The sequence below is a fragment of the Saccostrea cucullata genome, unplaced genomic scaffold (genome assembly GCF_032062105.1).
Source record: "Saccostrea cucullata isolate Sc308-1 unplaced genomic scaffold, CSIRO_AGI_Scuc_v1 ctg1085, whole genome shotgun sequence".
Taxonomy (NCBI): Eukaryota; Metazoa; Mollusca; class Bivalvia; order Ostreida; family Ostreidae; genus Saccostrea; species Saccostrea cuccullata.
The window spans coordinates 24,651-46,912 of NW_026921233.1; the positions used below are offsets into that span (position 1 = coordinate 24,651).

The window sequence follows — 22,262 nt, forward strand, 5'->3', positions numbered from 1 at the left end:
TATTGGTCAAAGCATCTGATTTTTAAAACAATTTTATTAAAGCGCCCCTTATAGAATTTTACGGTAAAATGATTTAATGTAAATATTAGTGCCTAATATATTTTTACAAAGATATTACGGAATAAAACTGTTTTGTATTTATAATATTATCATTGTGTGGCAGTTACTTGAAAAATTTCTATAAGGGGGTGCTTTGACCAAAATCAGGGGACGTTTAGACCATTGCTTGGGGATCGACTCGAAAAGTTTTTTTTTCCTGTAAAAATATATAGGGGGCGCTTTGACCAAAATCAGGGGACGTTTTGACTAATATCAAGGGACGCTAAAATTGACCAATATTTGGCGGCGGAATTTTTTCTATAAAAATATGTTGGGGGCGCTTTGACCAAAATTAGGGGGCGCTTTGACTAAAATAGACCAATATTTGGGGGCGGTATTTTTTCTCTAAAAATATGTTAATGGGGCGCTTTGACCAAATAGGGGGCGCTTTGACTAAAAAATTTGACCAATATTTGGGGGCGGTATTTTTTTAAAAATATGTTAGGGGGGCGCTTTGACCAAAATCAGGGGGCACTTTGACTAAAATCAGGGGACGCTTTGACCAATATTTGGGGGGGGGTATTTTTTTCTATAAAAAATGTTAGGGGGCGCTTTGACCAAAATCAGGGGACGTTTTGACTAAAATCAGGGGACGCTTTGACTAAAATCAGGGGACGCTTTGACTAAAATTAGGGAACGCTTTGACCGGGACGTTTTTATTAGGGGGCGCTTTGACTGGCTCCCCTTTGGCTCCCCTTTAGAGTAGAGGGCAAAAACCCATTACACAACAAAGTCTGACAAAACTAGAAATATATGACACCTTGGAGATTCAGCTTTGGATATCTGTCACTTATCCATATTTCCTGTGCATATTCACAAGAATGGGAGGTTCCATTCTTTATTAAGGTGCTTTTAATGAAGTAAAATAGGTTCAATTCTGAATCAGAAAGATTTCCCGGCAAAATGGCAAAAGCCAAGCCCCACCTCCTATTTCACTGTCATTAGTGACCTGTTAGATCTTCTTCCCTAAATCTAGGGTCCCTGTAGTTTAATTACTGATAACCTCTGTGTTGCTAGTGAAGAATTCCCCAAGTGGTCACAGTGATTTATTGCTCCTTTCAGAAGCAGGCAGTTACAGACCAAATCAGAAGCTTCAATAATGGCACATTCACATGTTTTAGTGTTTATGTTTGATTATTGTTAAATAATTAGAAAACCATTTAATAATCAGGAAGAATTTTTCATGCATCATAAAGCAGTCATTAGGATTGTTTTCTTAGCCAAAAATCTCAAAATTGACAAAAATCTTGAAAAAAGCCTTTGGTGTATCCTAAAAATTCAAATTCAGTAAAAAAAACTTTAAGTGAATAATGTTAGCTTATTATTATGACCAAATTCTACATTTTCTTAAAGTTATCTATGAATATTTTCAAGATAAAAGACCCACCCCTTTCTCCTGGGATTCCATCTTGTCCATCCTCTCCAGGGACTCCTGGGTCTCCCTCCTCTCCGGGAAATCCTGATGGACCCATGGGACCGGTAACATCCAGACCGTCTCCAGGGATACCGGGAAATCCCTCAGGACCCGGTTCTCCCCGCAGACCAGGAAGTCCATCCAGACCGGGTCGTCCCACGCGCCCCTGTTCACCGGGGTATCCCTGAACCGTTTCTCCAAGTGGTCCCACATCTCCTTGAACTCCTTTTAATCCAGGTAATCCAGGCAATCCAGGGACTCCATCACGACCAAAGCCACCTGAGGATAAGAGTTTAGTTTACCTCAGATGAGCAAAAAAAATATTGAATGGCATTTGAAACAAGAGGCCCACGGGCCTTATAGGTCATCTTAGCATCATGTAACAACTTTCCAACAATTGAATTTGGTTCGTGGATTTTCAAGGAATTCATGCATTTTCACTATATAATCATTACAGCCTCCCCTAAACACCAGAACCCCTAACCCAGGGGCCATGAAATTCACAAATTTGGAAGAGGTATACTTCCTCATCATAACTATGTACCTAATTCATTGGTTCAATACCCAGGAGCAGAGAAAATTTTTAAAGAATTTGTCCATTTTCATTATCAATATAATTTTTTTTACGAAGTTCTAATCCACATTAAAGTCCTACAATGTTACCTTGATCTCCCTTCTCTCCTGGATAGGAGAATCCGACGGGTCCTCTTCTTCCAGGTATCCCATCAGGCCCTGGTAGACCAGGTGGACCATCTCGTCCCATTTGACCATCCGGACCGTCATTTCCTGTAAAACATACAAATAACTGTAAACGTATAACATTTAGCAATGTATTCCATTTAGCAATGTTGGTGGAAAGCAGAGTCTGCTAAATCAAGTACATCGCCAAATGTTTTGTATATCATACATTTATATTTAACACATTCAGTTAGCGCTAAATCAAATATACGCTAACTGAAAAATGAATTTTCGCCAAATACCATACACGTCTGATATAATGCATTTACAGTATTAGATCCATCATCTATCAGTGTTTCTAAGCATTAATTTGTATACCTATTATGCTAAGTATTTATTAATTTAATTTCTAACACATACCCGGGAATCCTGGAAGACCTTGTGGGCCAGGGTCACCAGGGCGACCTCTGGGTCCTGGACGACCTTGACCCCCACCATCTGGATCTCCTTCCGGACCCTGTAATTTTCCAAAATTGTTATCAAATATCTACATTATGTTTTTACATGTACCTGAATATCCACAACTAAATTGAAAACTAAAATTTAAAAGAATTTGGAAATGAAGACGGATGATTTTTTTTTCTTATTTTGGAAGTTGCTTCCAAAAGCCTGAATCAAAAGGTTTCAGCCAGGATTAAACCATTCTTAATTTCAGAAACTAATCACATGCAAATAAATATAATTTTAGAGAAAGTTTTACAACTTAAGATAATTTTGCTCTGACTCTAGATCTTATAAATGTATTTTATAAATGTATGATTTGACTGAACAATTATGATATTCATATTAAAATGATATCACTATTATTTTATGAATTATGAGTCTATGTGATTGTCACATGACTGCATTGCTATGGAAACCTACCGGATCTCCAACATCACCCCTCATTCCCTGAAAACCAGGGTCTCCTGTTCTGCCCTAAAAAACAGAGAAACTGTCTCATGATAGGTGACAACAAATACACAAGATTAACAAAGTGGAGAAAATTGTGACATAAGTTCCAATTTGGTTAAAAAATTTATTTTATGTCTCCAAAAATAGTGATAAAGCTAAAATTTTGCTTAATACTCTATCAGTTATTGCTTGTTACATCTCTGCCTTCTTAAAATGAAAAAGTAATTTTGATAACTGTATTTTCAGAGGGGAGAATCTTACTGTTTCTCCTGGTAATCCGTCATATCCTTGTCTCCCCTTTTCTCCCTGTTCTCCTTTAAAGCCATAAGGTCCTTGTGGGCCGTCCTTACCCCTCTTACCCTAAAAAGGTCAAAAAACAAATTATTACATCATCACTATATATAAATGTGACCAAAACTTTAAAAATACATGTACAAAAAAAGGTAAAATGATCCCTAATCCTAGCTTACCCTCATTCCTTGCATTCCTGGCATCCCAAATGGTCCTTTATCACCTGGCAAACCTGAAAAACCCTACAATCAAAATGCAGGACAATCAAAACCATGTTATAAATCAATTCTCTACTTCTTTCAATTTTTTTTTCTCAAAATATAGCTATATGATATGGAACTTAATGTTGTTACTGCAGATTATAACTGGTTCTTCAAGTTTATGATCATCAGTTAAAGGAATAATAAAAGAGAAATTGGATTGAGATGATAGAGAGGAACAGTAGGAAATATTCCACTGACCGGATCACCACTCATTCCTGGCACTCCGGGTCGTCCTGGCCTGCCCCCCTCCCCTGGATCCCCGGGATAACCTTTCTCTCCCATCAGGATCTCGTCCGGCTTGTTTCCTGGTAATGTCGGAATGATGGAGCCCTTTGGACCTTTGAGACCGGGCAATCCTACTTCTCCCTAAGGATAAACACACAATCATGTCAATTAAAGGTCAATAAAACAGGTCAACTGGACGAATATTTTACATAATTATCAAAGGTTTCACAAAGTTATTCACTGGTGACAAAAACAAACTTGCTTATGCTTCTTTGGTACTGTTTATAAAATAAAGGATATTAACTTACCTAAAATATTCTTGAACTACACAGTGTCATGTATTAACAATATAACATACTGTGTTTTAAAAATGGTGCTAAATTTTATAATGCATAAAAAGTTGATTTTTCTACAGAAGTCCATCTGTAACCATTGTACTTCTACAATCTGACCCTGACCTTTTCACCTTTAGGTGTGTATCTATTGTACACCTGCAATCTGACCCTGACCTTTTCACCTTTAGGTGTATAACTACTGCACACCTGCAATCTGACCCTGACCTTTTCACCTGTAGGTGTATAACTACTGTACACCTGTAATCTGACCCTGACCTTTTCACCTTTCGGTGTATAACTATTGTACACCTGCAATCTGACCCTGACCTTTTCACCTGTAGGTGTATAACTACTGTACACCTGTAATCTGACCCTGACCTTTTCATCTTTCGGTGTATAACTACTGTACACCTGTAATCTGACCCTGACCTTTTCACCTGTAGGTGTATAACTACTGTACACCTGTAATCTGACCCTGACCTTTTCACCTGTAGGTGTATAACTACTGTACACCTGTAATCTGACCCTGACCTTTTCACCTTTAGGTGTATAACTACTGTACACCTGTAATCTGACCCTGACCTTTTCACCTGTAGGTGTATAACTACTGTACACCTGTAATCTGACCCTGACCTTTTCACCTGTAGGTGTATAACTACTGTACACCTGTAATCTGACCCTGACCTTTTCACCTTTCGGTGTATAACTATTGTACACCTGCAATCTGACCCTGACCTTTTCACCTTTAGGTGTATAACTATTGTACACCTGCAATCTGACCCTGACCTTTTCACCTTTCGGTGTATAACTATTGTACACCTGCAATCTGACCCTGACCTTTTCACCTTTCGGTGTATAACTATTGTACACCTGTAATCTGACACTGACCTTTTCACCTTTGGGGGGATTTCTACCTTGGTCTCCCATACTTCCTTTGGGTCCTTTACCTCCTGGAATTCCAGTGGGCCCCTGAAAATTTTAAAGTGGAAAATATACAGTTACTGATAAAATATTAATGAAGAAATCACAACACCTAGCTAGGCTACAATAAGGTCAGAAAAACTACACCATATTGTGAATACCCTTGATACACAAGCATTCTGAGAGAAACATTTAAAATTAAATGGCGTTGTTCCTACCCCATCCCTACTATTATTGAAATAATATTGAAAAAAAAAACATCATTAATATAATATTAAAAGATGCCATTAATATTCATGTCAATACACTGTAAATTTTATTTTGAAAAACATTGGCCAAGGAAAACAGACCACTAAACATGAAAAGTATATCACTAACAAAGGAAGACAAGGTTCTCTCCTTTCATGTTCATTTTATTTCTAAACAAAATCATATAAAATAGTTATTTTTGACTTCTTTTTGCAGGACTTGTCAATTTAACAATAAATGGAATCTCAAGACAAAAGTTATCTCCCTTTATACCATTTTCGTTTAATAATGGCCCATTATTCAAATAATGAGAATAGATATATGCAGATAATATTTATGAATTGCAATTTGATAAGCACTGTAAATTTTGTAAAATTATAGCAAATCATGTATAATATGTTAGACGGTGTGACCGTTAGTGAGGGCGGAGCCATGAAGAGAAAATTGCTACCTTTTATTGTTTAATGACAAATCAGTTAAATTCTGAAATTGTATATCAGTGTCAGAGAATCATAACAAAGAACTCAGTTCTTTAAAAAAAACTTTTCATTCAAATACATGTAATAAATCTAAGAACTAACTGAGATATTTCATCATGAGACAAAGGGTTGTCTAGCCAGAGCACTAAACGTCGAAGAATGTAGTGGGGAAAGAGAGCGGCATGCACTGGACCATTAAGGGATTCAAAGTACCGAGGTCCAAGAAATGTGATACCCCTCGGCCCAACGACACCTCAAACTTTAATGCATGTAACAGTAAACTTGTTCCCAAATATATCCTACAATAATCAACTCATAAACTTTTCTGAGCATCATTTCTTTGTCTTTCACTACTTTTAATTCATATGCTTATTTAACAACACTGATCTGGAAACCTCAAGTCATTTCTCAACTGTTATTACTCCCATTACATTATCATAGTTATGACGTCATCTAAAGTAAGAACAATATTGTCAAGACCAGATCAGAAGACGAATTTGACCTAAAATACAGACAGATGGTCTACGTCCTGGATAAATCTCATCATCAGACCAAATTTGACTGTGTTACTATCACGAAGGTTGAAAATATAACAGCATCACAACTTTTATGAGAAAAAAAATTTGCAACGGATGCATGATTAGGGACATTTATTAGATCCCTGTTGTGATATATCTTTTTAAAGTTTCTTCTTATTTATTTCTTTTTATTTTACATTAATTGGTAACCCATTAATTTAATTATAATGATTATTTTCTTTATTTTAACGAAAAATGTATATTTCACTTTTCAGGGTTTTTTTTTTTTGGCTGGTGTTGTTAAAACAAATCTGATTTAAATAGTCTTTCGAATTTTCTAAATCTAACATTAACACAATCGTTTTGAAAACAGTTATACTTTTTAATTATCTGAAGAAAAAAAACCTCGAAATTAAAAGTAATTTTTCTGGTATCTTTGTCGTTTAAGACTTGGTTAATCATATAATTTCAAAACCAAAACTTGTGAATAGTAGGGTACACTTCTGAGAAGTTTGAATTGAATATTTAACTTTATTGATGTCAAACAAAAATTCTGAATATTTGCTTCATGTTTTTAAAAGTTTTAAAGCACATTTATAAGGATAGAAAATTATATTGATATGCTTGATGTGTATTACATTAACAGCATGCACTGCAACATTGAAGTCATATAACTTCGTGACTGTATATTTACATGCATTTACTGATACATGCAGACTGAACAACTACCTCTCCAGACTGTACACCATACATTGTCTAACTTAGTTTTTCCTAATTTTAGACTTTACAGTATATGTGTAATTCCAATTGTCTAAAAAAATCTTTTCTATATTTTTAAAATTCATATATATCAATTAAGATTTTTGTTTTGATTATTATAGTTAAAGATACTGAAATTTTGTCATTTGAAAAACTTCATAAAATGAAATATTGAATTTTAAAAATCACAACAAAAATGAGACTCAGACTTCCATCTGCTAAATATTTATATATCTATGTACAAGTAGATATTCATAAACAATTTGGATACCTAAAAATTTTTTTTAAAAAATATTCTTCACATTTATTGAGTCCCTATATTTAGACTTTTCACAGGGTATTAAATTTTAAATTTAACTGTTCAAAAAAATTGTACAGTATGTCTAAAAAAAATACTATATTTCTAGCTTGGTCATTGACAATAATCCAAAGACATTGTTATTATTAAATTTTATTAACAAATAAATAAGGATTATTTTCCTTCTACAGTCTAGTGAAAGGCGCCACAAATAGATCCGCTCCTCAATAGTGCAGACGACAGCGCCGCCGGTAGGGAATTTCTAACCAATCAAATGCCGTTATACTTGTGAAGCGCGAACTATAAATAAATCTAAACGTCTAAATCGAAAGTTGGAAGATGGATTTGATTTTAAGTAAAAAACCATTACTACTAATTATCCTTGGATTAAATGGTTTTCACTTTGATGAAAGTCTCATCAACAACGAGAATTTGCGCGTGAATCAAAACGACGCCATTTTACAGGACGCCATATTGGCGACAAGAATCTCAGTTCCATAGGTATTGTAATTGACATATAGTTTACAATAGATTTCTTTTATTTTTCATATACATACGTGTTACCTATAGGGAAAGCTTCGCTCTCACGGGCCCTTCGGGTCCATGAGAGGGCTCCGCCCTCTATTAAATGTGTCATAATTAAAACTGACTGAAGATTTCTTACCCTAGGCCCTGAAGGGCCAAAAGGACCTGGGAGTCCGGGTCGACCTGGAATGCCAGGATCACCCTAAAAATAGAAAGGTTTAAGGTTTAATAAATACGTGTATCAGACATAAACCAGAACAATTATAACAAATTTTAATGGAAATTAGCTCTTATCTTCAAATGAAACCCTATCATAAATCATATTAATGTACTGGCTAAAGATCAAATAGCATAAAGTAACATGTCTGAAATCTGGTTGTTATGGTAACAATACCAGTTGCTATGGTGATGATAGCAGTTGCTATGGTGATGATACTTACACTAGGACCCGTACGCCCTGGATTTCCTGGATCACCTTTAGGACCAAATCCATAAAATCCATCTCCAGGGTTGCCCTGTTGGTCAGAGAGTCAATGTTTGTCAGGAGATACACATATTATAGGTGATCAATTCATTAACAAAATGTTAAGTTGTATATTTATTTATTAAATATTTGAATTTAAGTTGTTGTTTCCATGGCAATCTACCTTGGGTCCGGGTAAACCTGGTATACCCTGAGGTCCGCGATTTCCCGGCAGTCCATCAACTCCAGGGTTACCCTTCTGTCCCTAAAATTTAAAATAATCTTTTTTATTTACCTTAATATTCTGAAACAATGTACTGCCTGATATCAATTCTAATCACCCTAAGTATTATCACAGTTTTTTTCAATTTTATATTTCAATACATAACTTTTTTTAATTAGAAATATTGTACATGTGTATTATTTACAATGTCTAAGCACTATAAAAAATTTCACAAGAAATTAAGCATAATTATAATTTTATGACTTTGTTTTATCAAAACTATGATGGAATATTTTTTTTATATTGTTCAGCTAACTCAATATCTTCTTCAATTATCAAAAATGTTGTCTTTCACTACTGTGTAACAATAGAACTCAAATGATTATTTTTTTGTAATACAATGTAAATTTTATTGCATTCCATAACTAATTACATATTGAATGATTACATAAACATTTGATACATGATTACATTATTACATACCTTTGTCCCATTACATGATTACTAACATATGATACATGATTACATTATTACATACCTTTGTCCCATTACATGATTACTAACATATGATACATGATTACATTATTACATACCTTTGTCCCATTACATGATTACTAACATATGATACATGATTACATACCTTTGTCCCATTACATGATTACTAACATATGATACATGATTACATTATTACATACCTTTGTCCTATTACATTATCTCCTACTTTTGATACATGATTACATTATTACATACCTTTGTCCCATTACATCCAGGGTAACCTTGTGGACCCACTGGGCCTTCCAAGCCTTCATAACCCTAGAAAAGTAAAAAATAAATTTAAACAATTTTACAACCCTCTGATCCCAAAGCAACGAAAACAAACCAATATTAATAAATTTCAAGCATCTAAATAAAAAATCTTGAATAATAATAAAAAAATGTTCTTTTCTTTTCCTGAACAGTGGAATTCACAGATTTAGGCAACATGCAGAGAAATGCATAGCAGATTCTGTTTTTCCCCAATAGTTTCAATAAATGATTCCCATCATAGCAAAGAATTTTTTTGCTTCTTTGAAGAAACCAGATTTAACTTTGTTAAAGTATTAAAATTTATTGTTTAGCAGCGATCAGCTTTTAAAAGAAAGAAAGCAGAAAATATATTTATTTTTATCATTTCATAAATATCAGGTATATAATAATATTTTTATATTAGGCCGCACCAATTTAATTTCTTGTTCATCGGACATTTGAGGGAAAAACGTACGAGCGGGCTAGCGGTTAAATAATAATATTATTACTTTTTTGTAGACAATTTTTTAGGCGGAGCGTGAAAAAATTTGAACTTACAATTATTTTTTTCTGATTTGCAGATTAAAAATACGATAGATAGAGCGGACATTGAACAGAAAATGGCACAAAATTCTAATGGTGCGGGAAATTTAAATTAATATTATTTGTAAAGTTCTGTTTAAATACGAGCACGCGGGTCCGACGAACAAGAAATTTTATTGGTGTGGCCATATGAAAAATAATACAGTTACAAACTGTAATAACTAGGGATGTCAACGAGTACCCGGTTAACCAATATTAATAAATTTCAAGCATCGAATACCAAAATCGGTACTCGGTTACTCGGATGTATATTTTTAAATATTTCTAAGCTTATTTATTAATGCATTAAAACATCGGTTTTAAAACGTAAAATGTTCATTGCACTTGTAAATCAGTAATTAGGGTTTCCTGCGCCTCTAAATGACTGTTATCGCTTGTGGCAGTGTTTATACAGTAATTACCGTGACCAAGCACCTGTTACCTGGCTTTTTTCACCTTCGAGTCTTCTACCCCTATGTTTTGTTTGCTTTAATTTTTTGTTTTCATTGAACATCGTGTAAGGTTAGATAATCTTGTCAATTCTCCAATAAGCCGTAAATTCTCGGGGAAAGAGACAGATGATATTGCACGTGCGATTGTTGATATGGATGCGTTTGATTACATGCCAATTAATGCAAATGGTTGAAGGCAAAGGATTTAAAAATCTGATGTCCATCGTTGCACCAAACTATTACATACCGTCTCGTAATTTTTTAAAATCTAGGATCGAAAAGTGTACGAAGATCGTATATCCGCTCTGTCATAGGATAACTTGATCAAGTTGATATTGTGATCACTTGGACGTCAAAAGCAACCAAAGAGTTACATTACGATTAGGGAACAGATTATTTTTTTTAAAACAAAACCACTTTGAACCATTTATGATTTTATTTCTCGTATTTATCTGATAAATAAATTGAACTTTACAAAATTGTTAGATTAAAATTTTGTCGGGCACAAAGTGGGCATAATTGTTATAACACATTTACAGGTAAACCTCCCATCAGACCATGTTGTTTTATTTCTACAAGAGTTTGCAATGTTTTACAGTTATCAATCAACTTCATATTTATTTAGACTTTTAAACTGTAGAAACAACGAGTAACCGAGTATTAAAAATGAACCGATTTGACATCCCTAGTAATAACAGAACTTGGGTACAAAAAGACTTAAAATACTTTAAAATGTCAGAGTCATATATGATACAATCATGACAAAGACAAGAGCCATTTATTCTGAGTCATTTACAATCACAAGAGATGACAATTAAGGTGCTCTTTCAGCAAGAACAAAGGGAGGTAATGTACTTAATATAAAGGGGAGGTAACTCTGCTCACGTGGAGAAATAACAAGAGTATAATTACACTCTGAGTCATTAATTGGCACAAATAGAGATATAAGACATATAGTTGTGATTCACAGAGAAGTTTGACAGTGACTAGATTGAGTAGAACATGTAAAATGGTGACTTACTGGTACACCTGGCACACCATTCATTCCTTGAGGACCCATGTCACCCTGAAGAAGAAAAAAAAATCATAGCAAATATCTGTCAGCAGCATGAAATCTAAATATATTATTACAATATTCTTAAGTACAGTCATTATTGATTCAAATTCAAAACATATTTAAAAGGAAATTCCCATTCTAATTATAAAAATATATGCTTACCCTTTTTCCTCTCTCTCCACGACCTCCAGGTTCTCCTATGCCACCCTTCAAACCCGGTACCCCTTGTGGACCCTCACGTCCTATAAATCCAGGTAACCCTTGGGAGCCTCTCAGTCCAGGTAAACCAGGTGCTCCCTGAAATATAAAATGTGTCTTTTTCCTCAACTCTGACAATGTCAGACAATTTTGATTATTTGCTAACTTAATAATTCTTGAATGTGTCAAATTAAAATAAAAATGTGTTCAGATTTCTTACCCTGACTCCCTTTTGTCCAGCACACAAACATACTGTAGAGCTACAGCCCTTGCAGGCCTACAGAAAAAAAAATTAAAATTCATAATTAAAAACTAAGAAATGAATTTAAAAAATGGCAAGAAATCAGTAGAATAATACAAGGATACATTTGAAGTTGGCTTGATTGGGCCCCACTTCTTGTGGTTATATGATTGGGTCCCAATCTTTGTGACTCTGTGGTTGACCCCAGTTCTTGTGACTCCATATGATTGGGTCCTAGTTCTTGTGGCTATATGACTGGGCCCTAGTCCTTTTGGCTATATCAATGGGCCCTAGTTCTTGTGGCCCAATATGATTAGACCCCAGTCCTTGTGGCCCCATATGACTTGGCCCCAGTCCTTGCATGTGGCTAAATCATTGGGCCTTAGTTCATATGGCTATAAGAATGGATCCCAATTCTTCTTGCTATATCATTGGGCCTCAGTTCTTGTGGCCCCATATGATTGGGCCCCAGTGCTTATATGGCCCAAAATGATTGGGTCCCATTCCTTGAAACCCTATACCTTTGGGTCCTAGTCCTTGTGGCCCCATATGATTGGGTCCGATTCCTTGTGGCTATATCATTAGGCCTCAGTCTTTGTGGCTGTAAATTTGCCCCCCCCCCTTTCACAAAATAATAGGCATGTATAGAATAATCTAATATAACTTTTTATCCTAGCAATAAATGGAAAACAATACATCAAATTAAAAGTCAAAATAAAAACATCATGAATTAATGTAGATTCAAATTTATCAAAATGTGACACCTAAATTGCTTTCAATCTGGTCAATAAACACAATAAACAGAGTCAATATTTTGCATATACATGTATACAGGAAAGAAATTAAGCCATAGTTGTCAAATTCAAGAGCACCCCCAAAATTGTATAGATTCAAATTTTGTTCTTTACCCAGATATAAGTTTTAAAAATTATGACTTATGGCTCATACTTATTTTATTGAGTTGGAAATTAAAATTAAGCTTATGCTTCTTCATATTTAATGACCTTATCCTGATTTCTTCTGTGGGTAAGTGTTCAAAGGGAATAAGGGAGGTGGGGGGGGGGGGGGTTAAAAATATCCCATTCATCATGTTCATATAGTTCAATACTAACTTCTTTCCAAATCATAATACAAGAGAATATTTTTAATGGTTCAGATGTAAAATTTATTGTTATTTTCAAAATATATAAATAAATAAATTCAAATCACAGACTAAATGAAGTATTTTTCTTATTTTTTATTTTTTAATAATGTAAAAAGTTTTTATCAATATATCAATGAATACTTTGAAAATCATATTCACAAGGGAAGGAATGCGCTCGGTAGAGGGTGTTTGTGTACACAACACAAAAAGGCTACAGATACATATTTATACAAAACAAAATTAATACAAAGATACAAGATATATTCAAAAGAAAAATACATCTCGGATATACAATGTACACTCTTCGGTAAATCCGCCGCGCGAACATAAAGGTTTTATAGCAAGCACCTATTCCAGGCCGCACATGGATGAGAATAATTAACCGGAATTTTACCGGATATTAATTGAGTAAAAATTTCAATAGTTAATAGATTTCAATTATATCATTAAAATTTTTGAAGAAAATAAAGTTTTGGGGCATTCAACGAAAACTGCGCCTTTCCCCCCCACCTCAGCAATCGTCGCGATAAAAGCGATCGCGCGACATTAGATTTAGAAACAGACTATACTTACGGCTCCAAGAGACAGATCCAAAGTGATTCCTAAAACCACCAAGAATAAAATCACATCCCGTGGACTCATATCTCCTAACACCGTCCCCTTGGTCCCACAAAGAGGGACTGTCCTATCAACTTGGCTCTTCGGTCACCAATATGTCGCTCTTTGAAAAAAGTTTCATAGAAGTTTAGCAGGACTTCGTGACCATCTTCCTGCAATTCTTGACTTCACGGCGGAGTTCGGTAGCAGCCGTCAGAATCACCACGATCCGCCCACTTTCAGACGAAAAAATCCCAAGTTTCCAATTACTTAACTATTGCAACTAAAGCACTATTATTCTTTTTGTGACTCACAGAACATTTTTGTCAAGGGTTTGCTTTTGTTGAACAATTCATAACGGACTGTCTGACCACAAAATATCTGAACTGTCGGTGCACTTCTTTTTCTGCGCGGAAGCGTTCGTAAGAGGTTGCTATGTCTCACAAGAGTTTCCAAAATTCTTGGATGTCAATCAATGCAAATTTTAGCATGAATTCCCCCAAAATCCTACTCTACGTTAGGAGAATATGTTCTCTGTAGATATCCAATGTCCCAGAAATGTAATTGCCAATCGGTCGTTACTTTATTTCATAAGCGTGCATACAGATTTGCCAGCTGAGGTGATATAACACCAGGTGGGATTATCTTTCGTGTTAATCCGATTTACAGACAGATTATTATGCATGCGTCTTATCATCAGCATCCCATCGTAAAAGAATAAAATCCCCACTTATCTACCCCAAGACCCTTATCTTTGAGCAACAGAAAATTTTCTCTGGTTTTGTAAAACAGACAAGCATTGTTTTATTAAGCTTGGTGGTATTCGAGTCATTTCCGCGAACATTTAAATGCATTATTTTTCAACGTGAGAAATATTTACAAATTCTCCCAAACCCACGAGTCACTGAAATGTGATATGCAAGCTCCGCCTCCTCTCTCCAAATCGGAATCTTTGGCATTTCTTGGAGATTGTCTTCATCCGAAGAGAACGGAGTTGGAGGATCGTAGTGTCACCACTCTGATGTTGTTGAGGACATTTTAACAGATTCGGAGAGGAGAACTGACCAACTCTAGCTGAGTCCCTCTCAGCTGTGGAGGATAGAGCGGCGGAACGGCCGTTCTGTGACCAAAGATACGACGTCAGTGACAAAATCTGCCGATGCCATCAGAACGCAAGAACTGTAGTTGTGCGCCGTGCGCCGTCAGACAGGACGGAGTTAACCAAAGTGCTTTCAAATCATTTAGAATCTCTAGAGCCATGAGGTCATGGTGAGTACTGCTTTTCTTTCATTACGTTATTTCAAGTAATAGAATTTTTAATGAAAATAATTTTTAAAACATGAATTTCTTGCCAGATTTGCTTTTTTTGCAAGCTGCTTCTAAGGAGTCGAATCACCTATAGTCTGTTTCATTTTTCTTGTTGCAGGCTCCTACTCTGTTTAGCTACCTTATATTTATCAAGCACCGTTCAAGTATACGCTGTAAGTTAATTTTTATTTAATTTTCCTTATTTTAAATTTTTTTTAACGCAATTTTATTTTAAAAACTTAACAACATGTGTATTATATGTATAAAATCAGATCATAGTATTTTTTGGAGAGAAAGAGAGAGAGACAGAAAGAGAGAGAGAGAGAGAGATTTGATGATTTTAATTTGGAGTATCCTTTTAATAATTTTAATTTCTACAGATTCACCTATTGGGTTTTTTTTGGACAAACTTGCCATAAAAATCTATTGGTGATTAGAATCCTCTATTGGTGATTTCTCCCCATTTAAAATTGTTTTAGGGGAAATGGAATATTAGGACTGGATTAATTTAAACAGCTTTACCAAGAACCACTGTTTCAAAATTGTATATACTGTAAAACAAGTGTGAAGCAAACATTCTTCAAGGGAATATCTGGGTAAAAGTCACTTTTTATCACCAAGATGTTCAAACTGTCATGTTGTAAATTTTGAATTTACCGGGTGGCAGTAAATACAAAATTTACAACATGACAACTTGTAAATTTTGTATTTACTGCCACCCGGTAAATTCAAAATTTACAACATGACATAAAACTAACAAAATATCATCTGCATATAACACTTTACATGTGTAAAAATAATCATATAATTTTTGGCTTTCCAAGCAATTTCTCACATTCAGTTTTTATTATTTTGACATAATGTTTGAGCTTAGTAAGTTTTATTTCATTTTGAAATTTCTTTTGAGTGTGATCTTAACTCTGGATCTAGTTGGGGCATACAGGTTCTTTTTCACCAAATTATACAAAGGCAATAACATTTTCAAAAGCTCCAAAATTCTGAGGAGAATTCATAAGTCGAGTTTTTGCAGTGCTTCTTGACTGCTAATTTATAAACATGCTCTTACATAACTACTACTATCAACACACACTTTTTAACTTTAAATGACTGTGCTTATTTAAAGTTGCCCTAATCAATTAAGGAGAACAAATGTGCAAAATTGTTAACACATTTTTGAGAATAATTAATTATCATGTTAAATGTTTAATATTGCAATGTATTTTTTCGCAAAGATGCGAAATCATTGTGTGCATCATCACATTAAAACACATGAGCATCATTACATTAAGCTTACATTATCATACACTGTAACATGCTTGTTAAATTCATTGCCAATTTGCTTCATTCAACTCAATAAGGAGTTTTCAACTATATTTTCTTGTTAAGAAGCGCAGTTGGATGTATGTGCACATTTTAGCCCACAGGCATCTCACTTGGTATGCCTGTTCCTAAGTTTTCCAAGAAACCTTATCCATGATGTAAATATGACTTCATACATACTAGATTGTGATTAGACATATTACATATCATGTTTTTGGTCATTATTTTTGTTAAAAAAAACATTCTGATGGCCCACACAAGTAATTCCAAGTTGGTCACCCAAGTGGCACAGTGGTTAGTTGTTCTTTTACATTGTGGGTTTGAATCCACTGGGGGGGGGGTATGGTCCTTTGGATGAGATTGTATAAGCCAAAGACCTGTGTTGCAGAAGGTGTTGACATGAAAAAGATCCCTTACTGCTCAAAGGTGGCAAATGTTGAGTCTCGATATGAGTGAAAAATTCTAAAAGGAATGATAAACATATTACACTATAAAAAAAACTCCAAGGTTGTCTTTACACTAAGTAAATGCTTGAATTTCTGACTGACAATTCATGTATCTATCTTAGTTTTTGGAGATTAAGTCATCCAACAATATTTTGGAATTCCCATGGGCACTAATTGCACTGTTATGAGCAGACCTATTTTTGAATTCTTATTGATGATGAAGAATGTATTCAAAAACTTGAACATGAAAAGGAGAAGTTTCTTGCTATAGCCTACATTTCAACATTTAAATATATTGATGTTTTATCAATTTAAAATATTCATTTTCATTCTTATGTTGATATAGTATAGAGTATATCCCATTGAACTCAAAATAAAAGACACCACAGAGTCAGACATATCTGTTTCATATCTGAAAAAAGACATAAGCCAATGGCAACCTTAAAAGATTGACTGATTGACTGTATATTTTTTTTAACGTCCGAGAATTTTTCACTCATACACAGCGCTGCCAACATTCTGAAATGAAAAATAGTAAGTCGTGGTCCAGGGACCGTCTAGGCCCCCTGTCGCTGAAGATGTTTTGTAAATGGACGTGTAATTGGAGCAATTTGAGGCACGTTCTGTTTCCATTTTGTTTACTTTAAAACACTGACATGAATGTGATCGGCCATCGTTGTAAGGATTACGAATATTTAATTATAATAGTAGAAACTGTAGATGGCAAGTTATGAAATTTCTGGTACTATAAACTTTGATCGAGAAAAACCGAAATCAGAAAAATATAGATAGGAATTGTAAGGTGTATTTTGGATGCTAATTTTGTAAGACTTAATGCTGGTGAAGGGCTTCAAATTAAGACCTATACTCGGCACTCAGAGCCATTGAGCAGTGAGGGTTCTTTATTGTGCCAACGCCTACCATGACATGGGACCTACGTTTTTAAGGACATATCCGAAAGACCCATGACTTTCACTTCTTGTGCAGAGCGCTTGGCAAAGGAACAGTCACTACCTATGACACAACGCCATGAACGGGAATCGAACCCGGGCCTCCCGATCCAACCTTAAAAGAAAACTTTATGATGATAGCAATGATTTCAATTTTACCATCAATTTCCCTTCTTACAGTATGTGTACATAAATTGGCATATCCCGAATTTAGTGCAATCACTGAGTATGGCCTTGACGGCATAATCATGAATTAGCACTAAACATGTTTCTACCATGTACGTTATTAATAAATGATTTCTAAGCGGTATTTTATGAATTAGCGCAATCTTGTCCATGCCACAGCGGCTAAAATATAAGCCCACTTTTTTAAGTACATGCACATATATTATACCCCCACTCAGTGGTACCCCTGCCTTCCATATGATTATAATGGCAAAGTACATGTTTTTCTCTGAGAGACCTGAAATATTAATTAAGTGTCAGATCAAAAAGTAAAAAAGGAGGTTTACAATGGCATCATGTTATAAAGAATATGTGGAAGTATCATTAAATTTTATTAATTGGTATAGGCGGAGTTATGGATAAGAGATGAGAACCCTTCAATATTATAGAAAGAATGGCAGTGTCCATGTTTTGCCATGGGAAACCCAAAATATGTGTTGTATCAAAAAGTAGAATAAGAGGTCACAATGGCACTATGTAACAAAGATTCTGTGAAAAGTCTCATTAAATTTCATTCAGTGGAATAAGAGTTGTTTTGAATGTGAAGAGAGAATGAGATGGTTACCCCAAAGCGTAAAAGATGGATGGAAAGACTTACAGACGGATGGACATCTCAATCAATATATACCCTCCCACTTTTCAAGCAAGATTCAATATAAATTGATAATACAATAATATCAATAGTGCTGTTTTAAGTCAACATTTCATAATGCCTATGGTCAATACAATAAATTTGTTAGCAAATACAATCTCCTGACTTTTTTCATACAAATTGTTAGGCCCTTATTTCCACATTGAATAATCTATGGATTTTTCTATTTGCCTGATCATGACAAGCACAAAGCAAGTGTGACCAGTTGACAGGAGAAGCTTTCTACTCCATGGCACCTGATTTCTCATTTGATGTTTTAGGGGGACTTTTGAATTTGATTACTGTTTATTATCTACAGCCAGTACATACTTCACATATCCTTAGAAAATAGCAAATTTATGGTTTCTGGTGACCATAAAGATTCTGAAATGGGATCAGTTTGTCTAAGTTTCATATCAAGAAAATATTTAAATAATATACATCGACATATTTAATGGTCATTTATGGCATTAGATCCATCGAATATCAATAATTAAATACTGATAACTGATATACTCTAATGGAGGTGAATGATTTCTCTGCAACTTGTCCTTTAATATCGTTTTACTAACAGCCTGACAGTTTACTTGATAGGGCGTGCTAAAATTTTGTATGCTGATTATCGTTTTTACTCATCGATTGGATGTTTGATTTCAACAGAATCACTAATACTTAAATTTGCATATGAAACACAGAACACAGCAATACCACTGACAATACTGACCAATTGCGTTGAATAAACAACAATTACATGTGAACAGACAAAGCAAGTTTTACTTCCTATAATGTTGATATTGATAGAGCTACGTACATAGTACAACATAAGCAGAGTAGCCTTACTAATTCCATTCTTTAAATTTTCTCATATGTATCCAAAAACCCACCCTGTCAAATCACAACAAATATATTACATGCTTTTTTGAGGACAGAAAACAAAACGGGCTTTGACTGACCACGTGTTGCTGGTGACTACAAATGCCGTACTGGTAAACAACCCTTCAATGTGATTGGCCAGTATTATCAGGGGATTGTTGTATTCCGAGTTTCACATGCAAATTAGTATTGATTCCATTGATCCAATCGATGAGTAAAATGATAATCAGCACACAAAGTTTTAGCACGCCCCATCAAGCAAACTGTCACACTGTTTGTAAAATGATAATAATATTAAGGTTATTATAATTACTAAAGGTTGTTGAAATTTTAAATTATATATATTTTCCCCAATTTCTAACGTTACCTTCCACCTTCATTCATTTACATGCAAGTTCAAGACTAACACACAAGGCAATTCTTGAATGAAAAATTTTGCATTTGCATAATACTTACTTCAGTGAATATTTCTGAAAAACCTTTAAATCAATTAAAAAGGGTCACTGGCCTATATGCTATGCATATATATATTTCAATCCTAAGGTGTCATTCTACTCTTTTGTCCTTGAAAACAAAATAGTACTATGTAGAACTCTTTAGAAATGAAAACAAGGAAAGTAATATTTTTAGACATGGAGGTTAAGATTGAGTTTATTTTTTTATTGATAGCGGACTAGTGTGGAATACTGAAGATATATGTTTATATTTGTGTAAGTGTACCCATGCAGTATTATCTTGAGATTAAAGGGAGAACACACACACGAATTAAAAACTATAGGAAATAACTTGGACTAAGAATTCTTACTGTGTGGTTGTCTGATGAGTGTCATGTACATGTATCTGTACAAAACTCTAGAAAAATACACATTCACTCTTTCTGAATAGTTTTGGCATACATTCAAGTCTTCTCCCAGAATCTGATAATGTTTTCTGATGATTTTCTTGATAATCAGGATGATGATACAAATAAGAGGGGAGGAAATGAGAGTAAATACTTGAATATATGCTCAAAAGTACAATTTTAATAGGCATTTATGATTAAGTTGTTGTTGCAATAAATAAACATCTGTATTTTTTCCATTGAAATTGGTAGTGGAATACATTATTTCAAATATAAATTTACTGCCCACGTTATTTGATGAATCAAAGCAGTTCAAAGCACACAAGGTTTTGATGAATAAGATGCAGTTGTTGCATTTTTAATTTGGAGTCTTTTTAAGCCCCTTCAAGCTAGATTGCTTAGTATAATGAAAACCTCCTTTATTTTCCAAACTCCCACATAAATGAATCATAGTTGGACTTCAATCTCTTATAGTGAGATATACTTGGTTTAAGTATTTTGAAATGGAGAATTTCAGAATTTTCCTGCTTTTGTCTGTGTGTAGACCATGTAAACTGAATGACCCAGATCAAGTGGTTCTGGATCATTACCATTGATAAATTTTATGTCTCTTATTAGCCTGAATATATCTGTAATATTAGCAACCCTATAGGATTTAGATAATATAACCAGTAAACCTGGTGCTGCTCCTTTCTTAATTCAATTCAAAATGAGACAGGGGGAAAATGTCTTTTTAATAATTATAGAATTTTCATAAAGTCTTTACAAGAAATCTGCCAAGAAAGTGAGCTGATTTGCTCTATTATTAGTAACTTGTTACTTCTGTTTTGTGCTACACCCCATTGCTTGTTATCACAAGTATATTATATGTGTTATCTAGGCAAGAATTACCCAAGCAGTGTTTGATATCTGCACTTCTTGTGGAGTTGGTAGCACCTGACCTTGTCTGCCAACTTTGTAGGGGGTGTCTGAGTACCTTAAGATGATGAATAACAATTCATTTTTTATGCAGTGTTACTGATTAGCTGCATTTATAAAATCATCTGAACAATCTCATTACTTTCTAATAGCTCAGATATTTTTTAAACCCATAGGTACAAGCATATACTTGATTTTTAGTGTTAAAAAAAACCCCCAAAATTACATACTAAAGTTAGCTGAAAAATTCTGGTTGTTCATGCAGATACTACATGATCCACATCTTTATTTGTTAACAATATATAAATTTATATTCAATGATTACTGTGTACATAAAATTCCTGTGAACTCAGAGGCGTAGACCTTGTTAAAAAACATCTTTTTCATGATGAAGGGCATGCTAGACTTGAGCCGACACACAGTTTTCGAATTCCAATCAAAAAAGTTTATCCTCTTAAAGTGGATAACCTGAGATTTTTAACCTAGAGAAATGATGGTTTGCAGACCAGTGATGGTAAATGGGTACAGATGTTCTCCATCTATTTCATGGCAGGATAGCTTAACAGACATCTTCCTTCCTCTGTAATTTAGGTCTGGCCTACTGAATCATCAAGTTTTAAACAAATCTTAACAGATTCCTGATTTTTTTTTTTAGGAATATTATTAAATGCATTTGAAGTTTTCCACAGAAGTGAAGGTAGAATTTTGTCAGAAAGATTTTCTTAGCTGTTAAGTTCACACAAGGTCCATCAATGCATATAGTCAACAAATCAGTATTTTCTCACTTTTAACAAATGAAAAAATTTGATCTCTTATGAATTTCTTAGATCAAGAACTGTTAGCACTGAATTCTTCAACTTTGTAGTTTTGGTATTTAAAGTGAATGATTTATCTTGATCATTCCTAGTTTTTTAATAAAAGTCGTTTTTCTGTGTGTTTTTTATAATGTTGAAATGTTTACACAAAATCTTTGGAGGTGGAAATTTACGCATTTTCCAA

The 22,262-nt window shown here is 34.3% G+C and overlaps 2 protein-coding genes across 2 annotated transcripts in view; one reads left to right on the forward strand and one right to left on the reverse strand.

Moving 5' to 3' along the window:
* Positions 1-14,465, reverse strand: part of LOC134259539 (collagen alpha-2(IV) chain-like) — a 39,113-nt gene extending 24,648 nt beyond the window's left edge. Inside the window, exons 1-16 of the mRNA XM_062742123.1 lie at positions 13,728-14,465; positions 11,990-12,046; positions 11,734-11,868; positions 11,536-11,580; positions 9,445-9,507; positions 8,656-8,736; positions 8,449-8,523; positions 8,148-8,210; positions 5,148-5,228; positions 3,898-4,065; positions 3,616-3,678; positions 3,407-3,505; positions 3,116-3,169; positions 2,612-2,708; positions 2,177-2,299; positions 1,487-1,792 (exon numbers count right to left, since the gene is read on the reverse strand). Coding sequence (XP_062598107.1) covers positions 1,487-1,792; positions 2,177-2,299; positions 2,612-2,708; positions 3,116-3,169; positions 3,407-3,505; positions 3,616-3,678; positions 3,898-4,065; positions 5,148-5,228; positions 8,148-8,210; positions 8,449-8,523; positions 8,656-8,736; positions 9,445-9,507; positions 11,536-11,580; positions 11,734-11,868; positions 11,990-12,046; positions 13,728-13,796 — 1,579 coding nt within the window. The 5' untranslated portion in view covers positions 13,797-14,465. The remainder of the gene's footprint in view (positions 1-1,486; positions 1,793-2,176; positions 2,300-2,611; positions 2,709-3,115; positions 3,170-3,406; positions 3,506-3,615; positions 3,679-3,897; positions 4,066-5,147; positions 5,229-8,147; positions 8,211-8,448; positions 8,524-8,655; positions 8,737-9,444; positions 9,508-11,535; positions 11,581-11,733; positions 11,869-11,989; positions 12,047-13,727) is intronic.
* Positions 14,466-14,705: 240 nt separating this feature from the next.
* The window catches only part of LOC134259538 (collagen alpha-2(IV) chain-like), a 33,813-nt gene continuing 26,256 nt past the window's right edge, over positions 14,706-22,262 (forward strand). The window contains exons 1-2 of the mRNA XM_062742122.1: positions 14,706-15,020; positions 15,178-15,232. Of these exons, the coding sequence (XP_062598106.1) occupies positions 14,911-15,020; positions 15,178-15,232 (165 nt within the window). The 5' untranslated portion in view covers positions 14,706-14,910. The remainder of the gene's footprint in view (positions 15,021-15,177; positions 15,233-22,262) is intronic.